At 35.0% G+C, this 17269-nt stretch overlaps 1 protein-coding gene across 1 annotated transcript; it reads right to left on the bottom strand.

Moving 5' to 3' along the window:
• Positions 1–650: 650 nt before the first annotated feature.
• On the bottom strand, positions 651–16636 carry LOC148896939 (sialic acid-binding Ig-like lectin 5). Its single transcript, XM_088999721.1, has 9 exons — positions 15026–16636; positions 14833–14927; positions 13039–13443; positions 10910–11236; positions 9710–9967; positions 8474–8758; positions 3020–3125; positions 2872–2935; positions 651–1444 (listed from the first exon to the last, which is right to left on the bottom strand). Exons 2-9 carry the CDS (start codon positions 14882–14884, stop codon positions 1145–1147), a joined length of 1797 nt encoding a protein of 598 aa, XP_088855847.1. The 5' UTR covers positions 14885–14927; positions 15026–16636; the 3' UTR covers positions 651–1144.
• Positions 16637–17269: the final 633 nt, after the last annotated feature.

The following is a 17269-nucleotide window of genomic DNA, read 5'->3' as shown; positions in this document are numbered from 1 at the left end:
AAACATACCCTGACTGTAAAGTGACCTTGAGTGTTTTGAAAGGCGCTTATAAATGATTGATATAAATGATAAATGAATTTATTATTGTTATTGTTATTATTAGCTTGGCCAAAACAAACATGCGAATCAAACCTCTGAAGATGGAAGACACTGATTCGCTGTGACGACGACCCCTTGAAGGGAAACGCCGAAAGGAAAAGAAGAAGAAAGCATTAGTAAGAAATATTGTGCTAAGTCTATTCTCTTTGTCTTTTCTGTAATACCGTACAATTTCTGCTATCTGGTTGGCTAGCTATCTAGCTGGCTCGCTATTCACTATCTATTGTCTTGCGAGCTAGCTTTTTATCTATTTGTCTTACTATTCTATTTGAGTTACTTCCGGGTTGAGTGAACACTGGCGCGTGTGGCTGCCACTGTTCACCCACAGAAAAACTTATCCTGACTGTAAAGTGACCTTGAGAGTTTTGAAAGGCGCTTATAAATGAAATGTCTTATAATAATAATAATAATCAAAATACATTTTATTTATAAGCCTTTCAAAACTCTCAATAATAATAATAATAATAATAATAATAATAACAATAATAACATTTCATTTATAAGTGCCTTTCAAAACTCTTAAGGTCACTTTACAGTCAGGATAAGTTTTTCTGTGGGTGAGCAGTGGCAGCCACATGCGCCAGCCTTCACTCAACCCTCAAATAGAAAGAAAGCTAGCTAACAGTGTATCATTAATAATAATAATAATAATAAATATATTTCATTTATAAGCGCCTTTCAAAACTCTCAAGGTCACTTTACAATCACAGGATAGGTTTGTCACACAAACCAGAAGTAACTCAAATAGATAGAAAGCTAGCTAACTAGCTGATAGCTAACAGATACCTAGCTAAATAGCCAGATACCAGATAGCTAATAGATAGCTACCTAGTCAGCAAAATAGCTAATCGATAGCTAGCTAGGTGGCTACGGGATTTAATGACTTCAAGTTAAAGAATTTTCAAAATGCTTTTGAAAAGTGTCAAAGTTGATGCTATCGTCTCACTCTTGTATATCAACACTGCCGATAAAAAAAATAAAAGAAAAATCTTGCAGTGCCAGTGAGTAATTTGTCTTGCGGCTCTACCGCAGCTGAAAACGTGAATTATAAGCATGACTTCATAGCGTCCTTTACATTTGAATACAAGGCTTCCTCGTCCTTCTCTTCATTGTCATTGTCGCACTGTGTCTTATTCTCCGCCATGATGTCATCTTGTTCTTGATCGTCATTATGCTCGAGTGATTCACTGGCATTTCCCTTTGTTTTGATTTCAGCATACTCGGTGGCTTGGTGAGTGGCGCTAATGTCCCTGTTGTTGTTTCTCCTCAACGCGGAGAAGTTGATGCTAGCGTACTCCACGTCCGCTTTGGTCGCTTCCTCGCCGACATCTTTACGGCCAGATTCCTGACGAGAGAGAATATCAACCGCTAATTAACGGCTAGCTACGTAGCGACGAACTGGCTAGCTTACAAATGTTACACTCTTCAAAAGCAGAATGTGTCTAGTTCAGGAACTCCGTCTGTGTAAACTCTCAGTCGTACAGGAGTGGTCCATCGATGAAAAGGTTTCTTCAGTCGTCATCTGTACAAATTTGAAGGTGTCGGACGTTTCGCTTCATATCCAAGATGCTTCGTCGGTGAACTTAAGTCTTTTGCTGGTAGTTTCCCAGACGTGGCGGTGCCAGATTCTGCTATGATTGGTCCCTGCTCTCAGGTTGGGGGGAGCAGAGTACCACTCCCTGCGGCTACACTGTTGTCCTGACTGATTACTCCTATTGTCGTGCCTGAGTATGTGGTCTACGACTGGCCTGATTGCCCCATTTGCTCCGGTATCACCTCCTCAGCATAACTAAGCATATGTTGCCTAAGAAGTCTGTTGTACGAACAATCCAAATTGAACCTCACCCCACCATGGCGATTTAGTGAAGGATTTTGCTGTTTTGTGAAAATAGCTTCTTTTACTCCCCTTTCAAACCATGTATTTTCTTTGGATTGGATTGGATTGGATTTGCCTTTATTAGTCTCACAGTGGAGAAATTTACATTTCACAGCAGCAAAGTGATGAAAGGAATGAAAAAAAGAAATACATGAGCTGCTGGAAAGGCAGCTAAGATTTTAACCTCATTGTCGTCAAATGAGTGGTTGCTAGCTTCTAGGTGCATATGTACTGCTGATTGATGCCCACTAGTATGTTGATAGTCTTTTTGAGAATTTGTTTAGTCTCCCCAATGTACTGCTCTTTACAATTTTCATTTTTACAATGTATTGAATAAACTACATTACTTAGTTTTTCATTTTGCAGCCTATTGTTTGGATGCACTAATTTTTTGCCTTAAAGTGTTTATCAGTTTGAAATAAGTAGGAATTTTGTGTTGACAAAGGACGCTGTAGATTTTTAGAAACTCCTGCAATGTAAGGTACTGCTACTCCTCTCCTTTTAGTATCTTCAGAATTTAAAGACTTTAGTTCGCTGACGTAGCATCTTGGATAAGAAGCGAAACGTCCGACACCTTCAAAGAAGTACAGATGACAACCAATCAGGAACTAGCAATTAGCACGAGGTGCTAATCGCTTCAAGCTAACACTAGGAGGTAACGCTAGCCACTATATCCTGTGACTGTAAAGTATCCTTGAGAGTTTTGAAAGACGCTTATAAATTAAATGTATTCTTATTATTCTAATACTATTTCGCCACCAAATAACTAACTAAAGTGATATTCGCATTGCTGCTTTCGTCCTTTCTGACAGTGTGAGAAAAAAAATCTGTATTTTGTTGCGTGATGTTTTTTTTTTATTTTTGTTTGTTAGTTCTGATAGTTTAAGAAAAAATACTTGTGGGTCATCTTGCGGGTCCAACAGCTCCAGATCAAGACGACCAGGGCTTTTCTTTGGTTTTCTGCATATCAAAATAGATACATATATTATAATATCTCCCTAAAAAAATGGGGAATACAAAAAAGAAGAGAAGATGATGGCGTACCGACAGCAAGTCCTGGAAAACCAGCACAAGATGGCTGACAGTAGCGCACCGCTCAAAAATGAGATGAAAACCTCCGGACGGAATATGGCTGTCATCTTGTTCATACCTTGAAGGAGTCAGAAGGTTAAATATTATAAAAAAAAGAGTTTCCATCATAGAAAAAGAATAAATCCCTTTTGAGATAAAAAAAGATTGTTCAATGTTATAAAAGTACATTTTTATTTTCAGTCAGCTTGAGTCAAAATGTGTATACTTGTGACAACACTCAAAATATTACAAAAAATAAATCAGAATAAACAAAAGGAAGTCAGCATTTACACACAAAAAATATAAGTCCCATTTTATGGGCCTTCTGCCCGTCTCAAAACGATGGGGTGCAGAGCTTTCAGCCGCTCTGCTCCCAAACTCTGGAACTCACTTCCACCTAACATCCGTAATATTCACTCCCTTCCTATACTTTCAAATCCCACCTCAAAACCCATCGGTTTAAAATTGCATTCATGGTTTAGTTCAATCAGCTATTTTATTATTTATCATTTTATTTATGGCTTTATTGTTCTGTGTAGTGTTCTTTTGATTGCAAAGTGTCCTTGAGTGGTCAGAAAGTCGCTTGGAAAATTAATTAATTAGTTAGTTATCCTTATTCTTAATCCTAATTAATTAATTAATTAATTAATTATCATTGTTCTTATTCTTATATTCTGATTCTTAATCCTAATCCTAATCGTAATCCTAATCTTAATCTCCATTTTAATCTTAAAGGACAACTGACATCACATTTTTATATTATATTTTTTCTTAATCCTGGTCCTAATATTAATCTTAATCTCAATCTTAATTTTAAAGGACAACGGACATCACATTTTTATATGCTTATTCTAATTCTTAATTATAATCCTAATCTCAATCTTAATCTTAAAGGACAACCGACATCACATTTTTATATTCTTATTCTTATTCTTATTCTTATTCTTATTCTTAATCCTAATCCTAATCCTAATCCTAATATTAATCCTAATCTTAATCTCAATCTCAATTTTAAAGGACAATTGATATCACATTTTTATATTCTTATTATTATTCTTAATCCTAATACTAATCTTAATCTGAATTTTAATCCTCATTTTAATCTTAATCTTCATCTTAATCTTAAAGGACAACCGACATCACAGTTTTATATTCTTATTCTTAATCCTAATCTCAATCTTAATTTTAAAGGACAACCGACATCACATTTTTATATTATTCTTATTCTTAATCTCAATCCTAATCCTAATCTTAAACCTAATCCTAATTTTAATCTCAATCTTAATCCTAATCCTAATATTAATCTTAATCTCAATCTTAATATTAAAGGACAACCGACATCACAATTTTCTATTCTTATTCTTATTCTTACTCTTAATTCTAATCCTAAACTTAATCCTAATCCTAATCTGAATCTTCATCTTCATTTTAAAGGACAACCGACATCACATTTTTATATTTTTGTTTTTCTACTTTCATTCCTTTCATCACTTTGCTGCTGTGAAATGTAAATTTCTCCACTGTGAGACTAATAAAGGCATATCCAATCCAATATTCTTATATTATTCTTATTCTTATCCTTATGCTTATTCCCAATCTTAATCCTAATCTTAATATGAATCTTAATCCTAATCTTAATCTTAATCTGAATTTTAATCCTCATTTTAATCTTAAAGGACAACCGACATCACATTTTTATATTCTTATATTATTCTTATTCTTAATATTAATCTTAATCTTAATCTTAATCCTAATCTCAATCTTAATCTTAAAGGACAACCGACATCACATTTTTATATTATTCTTATTCTCAATCTCAATCCTAATCCTAATCTTAAACCTAATCCTAATTTTAATATCAATATTAATCCTAATCCTAATATTAATCTCAATCTCAATCTTAATCTTAAAGGACAACCGATATCACATTTTTATATTCTTATTCGTATTCCTAATCCTAATCTTAATCTGAATTTTAATCCTCATCTTAATATTAATCTTAAAGGACAACCGACATCACATTTTTATATTCTTATATTTTTCTTATTCTTAATCTTAATCTTAATCCTAATACTAATCTCAATCTTAATCTTAAAGGACAACTGACATCACATTTTTATATTATTCTTATTCTTAATCCTAATTTTACTATGAATTTTAATCCTCATGTTAATCTTAATCTTCATCTTCATTTTAAAGGACAACCGACATCACATTTTTATATTCTTATATTATTCTTATTCTTAATCTTAATCTTAATCTTAATCCTAATCTCAATCTTAATCTTAAAGGACAACCGACATCACATTTTTATATTATTTTTATTCTCAATCTCAATCCTAATCCTAATCTTAAACCTAATCCTAATTTTAATCTCAATCTTAATCCTAATCCTAATATTAATCTTAATCTCAATTTTAATATTAAAGGACAACAGACATCACAATTTTCTATTCTTACTCTTACTTTAACTCTTAATCCTAATCGTAATCCTAATATGAATCTTCATCTTCATTTTAAAGGACAACCGACATCACATTTTTATATTCTTATATTGTTCTTATTCTTATTATTCTTATCCTTATCCTTATTCCCAATCCTAAACTTAATCTGAATCTTAATCCTAATCCTAATATTAATCTTAATCCTAATCTTAATCTCAATATTAATCTTAAAGGACAACTGACATCACATTTTTATATTATTCTTATTTTTATTCTTAATCCTAATCTTAATCTGAATTTTAATCCTCATTTTAATCTTCATCTTAATCTTAAATGACAACCGACATCACATTTTTATATTCTTATATTATTCATATTCTTAATCCTAATCCTAATCTCAAAGGACAATCGACATCACATTTTTATATTATTATTCTCAATCTCAATCCTAATCTTAATCCTAATCTTAATCCTAATCCTAATATTAATCTTAATCTCAATCTTAATATTAAAGGCCAACCGACATCACATTTTTATATTATTATTCTTACTCTTAATCCTAATTCTATTCCTAATCCTAATAGTAATCGTAATCCTAATCTTAATCCTAATCTGAATCTTCATTTTCATTTTAAAGGACAACCAACATCACATTTTTATATTCTTATATTATTCTTATTCTTATTCTTAATCCTAATCCTAATTCTAATCCTAATCGTAATCTTAAAGGACAACCGACATCACATTTTTATATTCTTTTATTATTCTTATTCTTAATCCTAATCCTAATCTTAATCCTAATCTTAATCTCAATCTTAAAGGACAACTGATATCACATTTTTATATTATTCTTATTCTTATTCCTAACCCTAATACTAATCTTAATCTCAATCCTAAAGGACAACGACATCACATTTTTCTATTATTAATCTCAATCCTAATCCTAATTTTAATCTCAATCTTAATCCTAATCCTAATATTAATCTTAATCTCAATCTTAATATTAAAGGACAACCGACATCACATTTTTATATTATTATTCTTGTTCTTACTCTTAATCCTAATCCTAATAGTAATCGTAATCGTAATCCTAATCCTAATTCTAATCTTCATCTTAATCTTAAAGGACAACCGACATCACATTTTTTATAGTATTCTTATTCGTATTCTTATTATTATTCGTAATCCTAATCTCAATCTCAATCTTAATCTCAATTTTAATCTTAAAGGACAACCGACATCACATTTTTATATTATTGTTAATATTCTCAATCTCAATCCTAATCCTGATATTAATCTTAATACTCATTTTAATCTTAATCTTCATTTTAATCTTTATTTTAAAGGACAACCCATTTTTATATTCTTATTCTTATTCTATAAATAATCCTTTATATTAATCCTAATCTTAAAAGACAACCGACATCACTTTTTTTGTTTCGTAACTGACATCAGAAAAACGTTTTATAGCATCTAAAATGCACGCAGGATGATATTTTTAGTCAAATGCAAAACACCAATAAAAATGACAAAGTGTGCTGAAACTGCAAAAAAATTGAAACCGGAAGTGGCCAGTTTCAGAAGGACGTCTTGCCTTTCTCGAGAATCAAAACAATGAATTCAGATTCGGAAAAGATGCTTTCTTGTTACTCATCCAGTGATGAATATGATTCAAATAGATTATATTATTAATCCTAATGTTAATCATAATCTTAATCCTAATCTTAATATTAATTTTAACCTCAATCTTAATATCAATCTTAATCTTAAAGGACAACTGACATCACATTTTTATATTATTATATTATATTCTTAATCCTAGTCCTAATCCTATTTCTAATCCTAATCTTAATCCTAATCCTAGTCTAAATATTAATCATCATCTTAATCCTCATTTTAATCTTAATCTCAATTTTAATCTTAAAGGACAACCGACATCACATTTTTATATTATATTATATTCTTAATCCCAATCCTAATTCTAATCCTAATCTTAATCCTAATCTTAATCATCATCTTAATCCTCATTTTAATCTTAATCTCAATCTTAAAGGACAACCGACATCACATTTTTATATTCTATTCTTATTCTTAATCCCAATCCTAATCCTAATCTTAATCCTCATTTTAATCTTAATCCTCATCTTAATTTTAATCTTAATTCCGGTCATTTGGATGCATCTGGAGAGAAATGTAGTGACAAACTCTTTAGTATTCACAGTCCCCAAAAAAGGCAGAAGATGGCGACAAAGCTCCATGGAAATTGTCTCCTGGGAAGTTTTATCAGTGAATATCAAATAGAAGTCTTGGTGCAATACACAACGATTCACCATCGGGTTATTTATGTGTTTTCCTTCTAATTTCGCCATCAACGCAGATCAACACGAAGTTTTCAGACCAAACAAAGTACCGCAAAATGCATTGTGCGTCGCTTTCTCGGTCAGGGGCGTTCCTTCCGTGACGTGACAGGACTCGTCACCAACTCAAAAACAAGATTTCCGGAATATTCAGCGAGAGTCTTAAAACGTAAATTATAGCTATATGCGGTGGAATCTTTGTAAAATACGCTCAGTAGAAGTCATTTGAAGCGATTTTACAAATTATGGACACAATTTGTATCCTTAATCTTAATCTCAATATCATTCTCATGATTAGGAAGATTAGGATTATTATTATTATTTTATTATTGTATAATTATTATTATTGAATTATTATTATTAATGCATTATTATTATTATTGTATTATTATTGCATTATTATTATTATTTGATTATTGTATTATTATATTATTATTATTATTATTGTATTATTATAATTATTGTATTATTTTTGTATTATTATTGCATTATTATTATTATTATTGTATGATGATTATTATTATTATTATTATTATTATTATTATTATTATTATTATTATTATTATTATTATTATTATTAAATTCAGGAATGATAATTTTCAGAGAAGAATTCAAATCAGCCCTACCTTCCAATTGTAGCGTTTTATTTCGAACGGTCAATCTTTTCTTGAAGTTGCCATGTTTATGCATGCTGACACACTCCACCGCAGAGACGTTGAGTCCGTCGACAATAAGTGTGACGCTGCTGTTGACGCTGTCGTCCGACACGGCGGTGACGGCGCTGCAGAGCGTCTTGTTGACCAGCGACGGCCACATGATGGCGGGTCGCGGGACCCCTCCGCTGATACACATGCAGGTCAACACCGGCCCACGGAGCAAACATCCAGACCCATTATGGATTCCGCCAAACCCTGCAAAAAGAGCAAAATTAGCATGGAAACATGGTGACTGGTAGGGCTTGCAGCTTGTCCCAAATTGCAAAAAAAAGAAAAAATAAGCAAAAATATACAAATACATCAAAATAATAATAATAATAATAAAAACTAAATTGAAATATTGAAAATTAAATTTAAAATTTAAAATTTAAAATTTAAAATTTGAAAATGACAATTTGAAAATTACAAATTAAAATTTGAAATTTACAATTTGAAAATTACAATTTTAAAATTACAATTTTAAAATTACAATTTTAAAATTACAAATAGAAAATTACAAATTACATTTTGAAAATTACAATTTGAAATGTACAATGTGAAAATTACAATTTAAAAGTTACAATTTCTAAAATACAATTTCAAAATTATAAATGGAAAATTACAAATTAACATTTGAAAATTACAATTTGAAATGTACAATTTGAAAATTACAATTGGAAATTTACAATTTCAAAATTACAAATGGAAAATCGAAAATCAAAAATTACAAATAAAAAATAAAAAATAAAGAAAAATAATAAAAAATAAAAACATTACAAAATTACAAAAAATTAATATCATAAAAAAAATAAAAACAATAAAAAAAATTAAACATTAAAAAACTAAAACAATACAAAAAAAAGAAAGAAAATTAAATCATTAAAATATAAAAAGAATAAAAAATACTAAATAGTAACAAATTAATAATTAAAATGTAAAATTTTAAAATAAATGACGGAATAAATTAATAAATATGTAGGTAAATGTAAATAAATAAATATTGAAGTTGCTGAAACCCTCTCAAATCATATTTAGAAGTTGCCATAAACCAGCGGTCCCATCCTTTCCCATATTTCCGGCCATTTTGGAGTTTTTCAAGGAATCTTTCAATACCTACACAATATCGTGCACAGTGACCCATTTAAAGCAAGGCTTTCCTCTACTTACATGTCACAGTTACATCCACGTGGATTGTAGAATTAGTCGCTACGCATTCGTAGCGTCCCGACTGGGCCACCGTTACATTATGGATGACGAGAAGGGCACCATTTCCGGTGTGTGATTTGCGTCGCATGTTGGTCCCGTTCAAATTGGGAAGGTTCCAAATGACGCGAGAGGGTGGGAAACTGTCAGCTTTGCACCAAAGAGACAAAGTGTCGCCTTCTTTCACCGTCGTCCGCCCAAAGATGGATGGAGGCTTCGTATCTGGGAGGAAAAGGTAGACGCAACATTTCAGCCCGTGAGGTAAAAAGTGGTATTTGAAGTGATTAAATGAACACCCGCAGTCAAAAAACATACAGCGATACCTCGGTTTACGAACCCCTTGGCTTACGAACTGTATCGGTTTACAAACGTTACATTTATGAAAATTTTACCTTAGCATACGAACTTTACCTTGGCATATGAACTTTTTTGTACACGGAGCTGCCTCAATGAGTGATGTGTCGTTCACGAAAGAGCCTGTTCTTCTAACAACAAAATGGCAGCCAACTGTTTTTGTCCTCTATTCGCCGCCCCCAGTCTTTGGTTAAAGCCACGTGATTGGTCAAGAAGGCAGCAGTGAGGGGAAGTGGTTTAAACATTAAAGAGACAGGCAGATGACAGTGAGAGTTTCAACTTTGATATTTCTAAGGCAGAGTGCAGACTGCAAGGTTAAAATATCCCATCAATCAGGCTCCACAAACAACGCACAAGCCATCTGTACACTTGATGCAAAAAGCTACCAACCCTGCTAAACAGAACACAATTGATGAGGAACTACATAAAATTATTGCAGAGAAAGCACCTGCAAGGGATCATTCCTCAAAATGGTGAAAGAAGGTTATGTTCCTCATCAAGTATTTAATAAAACGACATTATTACACAGTACAGTTTATTTCTTTAATTATAATACCACAGCACATTTAGTATACATAAAAGCAGGTATATTTTGTGTAGTTTGAAAGCTTAGAAAATTAGAAAATTATGTTTTATGGGCACCTGGGAACGGATTATTCTCATTTTAATGGTTTCCCATGGGAAATAATTTTTTGGGATACACACTTTTGGCCCCACACATTCTGTCCGAGAACCAATTAAGTTCGTAAGCCAAGGTATCACTGTATAAACAATCACACACCACCAAAATTGTCAGTGTATGCTACTCACAGGTAACATTCAGTGTCACGGTTTTCTCCGTGATCTGATTGACTCCCCAGTAGAAGACTTTGCAAGTGATATCACGGTTGTGGTGTTCGGCAGTCGCGTTGAAGGTCAAAGTTGACTTGTATCTCATATAGGGCCGTGTCAAGGTCTCCCACTGGAAAGCCGTCAGGTTAGCGACCACGGAGTGAGTGTCGTTGTCGATTGACCGCTTCCACGCCCAGCTGATGGCGGGGGTGTAGCCGGAACAGAGACCCGGGGCCACGCAGGTGAGCATCGCCGATTGACCGGCAGTCATCGGGTTGGACCACACCATGGGCTTCTGCCTGAGAGCTGACAACAAAGCACCATGAGTGACATTGACGTCACCAACGTTTTGTTGGGAGAGTAAAAAAAAAAAAAAAAAAATTAACTCTCTTGTTGATGACATCATTGTTTACCAGAACAATCCTCTGATACATGGCATATTTTGGGAAATTTAAAGGACAACCGACGTCTCCGGACAAGTTGTGTCCATAATTTGTAAAATGGCGTTAAATGACTTCTACTGAGCGTATTTTACAACGATTCCACCGCATATAGCTATAGTTTACGTTTTAAGACTCGTGCTGAATATTCCGGAAGTCTTGTTTTGAGTTGGTGACGAGTCCGTACGTGACGTCACTGAAGGAACGCCCCTGACCGAAAAAAAGGACACATGTAGCAGTCCTTCCATCACGTCAATGCTTGTTTGGTATGAAAACCTCGTGTTGCACCAGAAAGAGCCAGAACAGGGCATCCAAGCTCCATGTAAGGAATTTATCAGCCTGTGGAAACGGGCTGATTAATTCCTCACAGGAGCTCGGTGGCCATTTTCTGTCTCTTTTTGGGTGAGACATTTCCCCCCAAGGTTGCCTCAAAATGGCACGGAATAAATTCTTTAATCGATTGCAAACACGTATGCTTTCCTCTTCAGAACTATTTGAATCATATTCATAACTGCATGTGTAGCAAGGAAGCATATTCTCCAAATCTGAAGCCATTGTTTTGATTCTCCAGCAATGCAAGACGTCTTGGCGTGATGTCACGAACTGGGGGCGGGACTTTCTGAAAATGCCCAATCCGCAGCTCAATTTTTTGCAGATTTTGGACACTTTAAGTCATTTTTATTGGTGTTTTGCATTTGAATAAAAATATCATACTGCGTGTTTTGGGTATTTTAGATGCTATAAAACGTTTTTCTGATGTCAGTTAGGAAACAAAAAAGTGACGTCGGTTGTCCTTTAAACAAAACAAGTAGACTGCATTTGTCACGTGATATCTACAGCAAAGGGCGTCATAAAGCTGATAAAGGATGTCAGTCATTTGGATTGGATTGGATATGCCTTTAAATTCATAAGCAATGTTGTAATAAACAGTATGTCCACAAACACATTTGCATGGCTTGTATGGATACACACACTACTGAAGACTACTACTACTACAACGACTACTACGACTACTAAGACTACGACGACTATGGCTGCTGCTGCTACTACTGCTACAACTACTACGACTACAACTACTATTTGTCATGATCTGGTTGGCGACCAACGGGGGGCGCTGTCGGCCCCGGCTGCACCTGCACAGGTGCTGGTCGTCCCGATCAGTGGCGGACTGTCACGTTCGGATTGGCGACCAATGGGTAGCGACGTCAGCCCTGCCTGCAGCCTCGCAGATGCTGGTCGTTTTAATCAGTGACACTTAAAAGAACTCCCGGCACGACCATCTGGTGTCGGTTCATTGTTTGTTGCATGCTTTGTCTGCATTGCATGCATACATGCATACATACATGCATACATACATGCATACATACGTACAACACGCATACATACATACACGCATACATACATACACGCATACATACATACACACACGCATACACACACACACACACACGCATACACACATACACACACATACATACATACATACATACACACACAAATGAGTGGACACATGAATAAATAAATCAATCAATAAATACAAATAAACACAAATACATACACAAATAAATAAATATAAATAAATAAACAAACATACATACATAAATCTTACAATCTCATAAAACGCTTATCTTATGTGTGACATTACAACAGAGTAGCCGTGCAACTTACGTGTTACGGCGATCGCCACTCGCTTTTTGAAAGTAAATCCTTCCAATTTGTTCCGCAGCAGGCCATTCACTCTCAGCTGATAGGCTCCCGCATCCGAGGGTTTCAGGTCATTGACCATGATGCTGCAGTTCCAGCGGCTCACGTTAGACTCCAGCATGTGAACTCGTCCCTGGAAATTGTCAAGGATTTTGTCGCTCTGCTTGGAGTGGAAGATGATCTCAGAGTCGCTGCACCGGTTTTTGCTTGGCAAGCACTTGAACCACACGATGCTCTGTGGCGTGAAGTCCGCGGCGGAGAAGGAGCACGGGATGACGACGCAGAGTCCCACTTCAGATACAATCTCCATTTTGTCGAGGTTGATGCAGAAACCAGCCGTGCAAAAGGGGTTGCTTTGTGATGCGCTTGCTTCAAAATAACACACAAAAATACATTAAAAAAAACATATCGTCTATATATATAGAACCAGTTTTAGTTTAGTTTCAAATACCCTATTGCGCTATATTTTAGCTGGCTAGCTATCTATTAATTAGCTAGCTAGGTTTCTATATAGCTATCTAGCTAGCTATCTAATAGCTTTATAGATATCTAGTTCGCTATCCATAATAATAAAAATACATTTCATTTATAAGCGCCTTTCAAAACTCTCAAGGACACTTTACAGTCACGTATTTTTTTTTGTACGGGTGAGCAGCGGCAGCCATTCGCGCGAGCATTCACTCTACCCGGAAGTACATACATATACATACATTTGATGATATCCGAGTGAAGTTGCCGTGCTTTCTCTGTGATAATATTACCTAGTTCCTCATCAATTGTGTTCTGTTTAGCTGGGTTGATAGCTTTTTGCACAATGTGTCTCAAGGAGCTCTGGGTTGTACATCGTAGAAGTTGTGATATTGCAAAAGCAACAGATGCAGGCAGACACACTAAAAACTTTATTAATAGCTGGTTACTTTGTTTGTCTTTTCTATTTAAATTGTACATATGGCTTGTGTAGGGTATTTGTGGAGATCACTCGCTAGCTCAATGGATATGCATGGAATGTCACAAGTTAGAATTGCTTTGGTGGGCTGAATAAATTGATGTGGCAGGCCAGATTTGGACCGCGGGCCTTGAATTGGACACCAGTGTCCCAATGTCCCCCGCTCCTTTCTTCTGGGACATTGACACCCATTGGGACTGGCTGTCTTGTGTTGTCATATTATTTGTTATTTAGTTTTTTTTTGTTCTTATTGGCTATCTATTGGATTGCGAGCTAGCTCTCTTTCTATTTGAGTTACTTCCGGGCTGCCGCTGCTCACCCACAGAAAAACTAATCGATGACTGTAAAGTGACATTGAGAGTTTTGGTAGGCACTTATACATTAAATGTATTGTTATTATTATTATTATTAAGACGGTACATGTGCGCTACGATCGTTAGCAAGCTGCTCAAGTGCCACCCGTGCGTCCACATGAGGTCTCTCCTTAGCTTGGTAGTCATTTGCATTTTACAAACTCACAAACTATTGTTTCTATTTTATATTTTTGTTCGCGCGGGTGTTCGGTAACGGGGTTGACGGCTCTGCTGTAGAAGAAATCTGCCTCTGAACGGCTGCCTACCCTTGAATTCGTGCATTAGTCACTGCAGTGGACACGAGTGTCACATCCTAGTCTGCCACTTGCTTGTCCGCGATTACTAGTGCATATCAGCCACTGATGTATAAGATTCAACTAGTAGTAGTGATAGTCTTTGGTAGTGTTACCATATTAGTTAAACAGGTTAACATCCCCTGTGACTTGATTGTTTTCATACCTGTGTCGACGCATACGTGGAAGAGCAAAGCAACCCAGGCGAGAAAGAACATCCTCAAGGCAGTTTTGGGCACTCACTGTAACCAACATGAAGTTCTGGGAAGCAACCCAAACAAACACACACACACACACACACAACTTCATATGGCATAATAATCAATCAAAATATCATTTTAAAATGACAATGAACATACCTCGCAGTATTTGTCAGTCGAGCTGTTGTCCTCTTGTGGTGATTGTTCCTCTCCCAACGTTCGATTTTCCCTCATTGGGCAACAGTAAAGATTTTAAGGAAGTGTGGACACACTACGAATGATATTTTTTTCCTGTCCATACTGTGCCCTTTAAAAAAGCACACTTATTATATTTAAAAGAATTCTCTTGTCATAAAAAAATCGATAAATTAGTCAACAGTTTTTATCACAGTGTATTTTTTTATCACGACCAAATAAATATATAAATATATTTTTAGAAATAAAAATACTGACACTTTTTTTTAAATGAGCCGGCTATTTAATTACTTTTTTCACCTCGCACTTCTACAATTTTAACAGCTCGCATTCCAATGGCCGATAACTTCTGCATTTTTTAGAGAAAAAAAAAACTGTTTCGCCACAAGCAGATACGGAACTTCGCCATTTTAGACGAACAGAAAGAATTAATTTAAAGACAACATTTCAAGACATAACTGTATTTCTTATTAAGGCTTTTTTTGTTACAGAGTCAATCATGATTATCCGCACAGACATTTCAGGCACAGTAGTCATAAAAGTCAAATGTTCTGCAACTCACTTCTCATAGCTTTTCTAGTGTATTAGCACCCTCTTCCGACAGAAAGTGAGGGATGCAGGATGATTCTTAAAGGACAACCGACGCAATCGGACACGTTGTGTCCATAATTTGTAAAATCACTTCAAATAACTTCTACTGAGCGTATTTTACAAAAAATCCACGGCATATAGCTATATTTTACGCTTTAAGACTCGTGCTGAATATTCAGGAAGTCTTGTTTTCGAGTTTATGTTGATGCCTGACGTGACGCCCCTGACCGAGAAAGCGACACAATGCATTTTGGGTACTTTGTTTGGTCTGAAAACTTCGTGTTAATGACAACATTAGAATGAAAAAAAAAAATAGCACGATGGCGAATCGTTGTGTGTTGCACCAAGACTACTATTTGATACTAGTTGACACAAATTCCCAGCAGACAAATCAGCCCATTTCCAACGGAGCTTGGGCGCCATCTTATGCCTTTTCTGGGCACTACATTGGAGTGCAGACGCCTCAAAATGAGATGGAAGGGCTTCTTTAATCGATTACAAACAATTATGCTTTCCTCTTCAGAACTATTTGAATCATATTCATAACTGGATGAGTAACAAGAAAGCTTCTTCTCCGAATCTGAAGCCATTGTTTTGATTCTAGAGCAAGGCAAGACATCCTGGCGTGCCATCACAAACAAGGGGGGGGGACTTTCTGAAACTGAAAATTTCTGAGGTCATTTTGAAGTAGTTTTGGGACACTTTAACTCATTTTTATTGGTGTTTTGCATTAGTCAAAAAAATATCAGCCTGCGTGTTTTGGGTATTTTAGATGGTAAAAAACGTTTTTCTGATGTCAGTTAGGAAACAAAAAAATGGTGTCGGTTGTCCTTTAAAGTTCAGTTGCCGCACAGAGATCATATATTTGGCACAGTTTCCAGACTGTATATACTTGTGGAATCAACCAATCTTTTCTATCCAGTTTTGGGAGTGATAAACTCTGGAACTCACTTCCTCCCAACATTCGTAACATTGATTCTCTTCCCACCTTCAAATCCCATCTCAAAACCCACCTATTTAAACCCTATTTATTGCATTTTCTGTGTAGCTCTTTATCGTGTTTCTATTTGTAATTGTATTTTATTATTATGCTTGTGTGTGACTGTAAAGTGTCCTTGAGAGCTTTAAAAGGCGCTTAAAATAAAATATTATTATTATTATTATTATAATGGGTGGAAAATTGCCACATAGTGGAATGCAGTCGTCCCCTATTACGTCAATCATTATCGCCGAGTAGCTGGCAGACGATCCCAAGTTGATTGCGAAGGGTGGTAGAAAAAACTAACAAAGATTGGTGTATCTCTGTCCCTTTAACAAAATACTTTTTTGGTTGAATTCAAACTGTAATTTAATCGACATATCAGTTTCACTTCAACAAAATGTATTTTAAAAATAAAATACAGCAGTTTATCTTTAGCCTAGGGTGGTGATAGGCCTGCTTAAGCGGAAGTTGATAGCGGAAGTTCTTGGCGCCCAGGAGGCTGCAATTTCAGCTTTCGACCAGATCTGTTCAAGTTAAAATAATAATTTCTCAAAAATATTAAACCGTGACATGCCGGTTCCTCTTGTTTTATTTCGTCACTGTGCTAGGCAATAAAACTACAATTAATTCATAAA

Source organism: Hippocampus bargibanti, linkage group LG06, assembly GCF_051943395.1.
Source record: "Hippocampus bargibanti isolate YZ-2025 linkage group LG06, ASM5194339v1, whole genome shotgun sequence".
Taxonomy (NCBI): domain Eukaryota; kingdom Metazoa; phylum Chordata; class Actinopteri; order Syngnathiformes; family Syngnathidae; genus Hippocampus; species Hippocampus bargibanti.
Note: the sequence above shows the minus strand (reverse complement) of the source record. Positions and strands in the feature narration are given on the sequence as shown.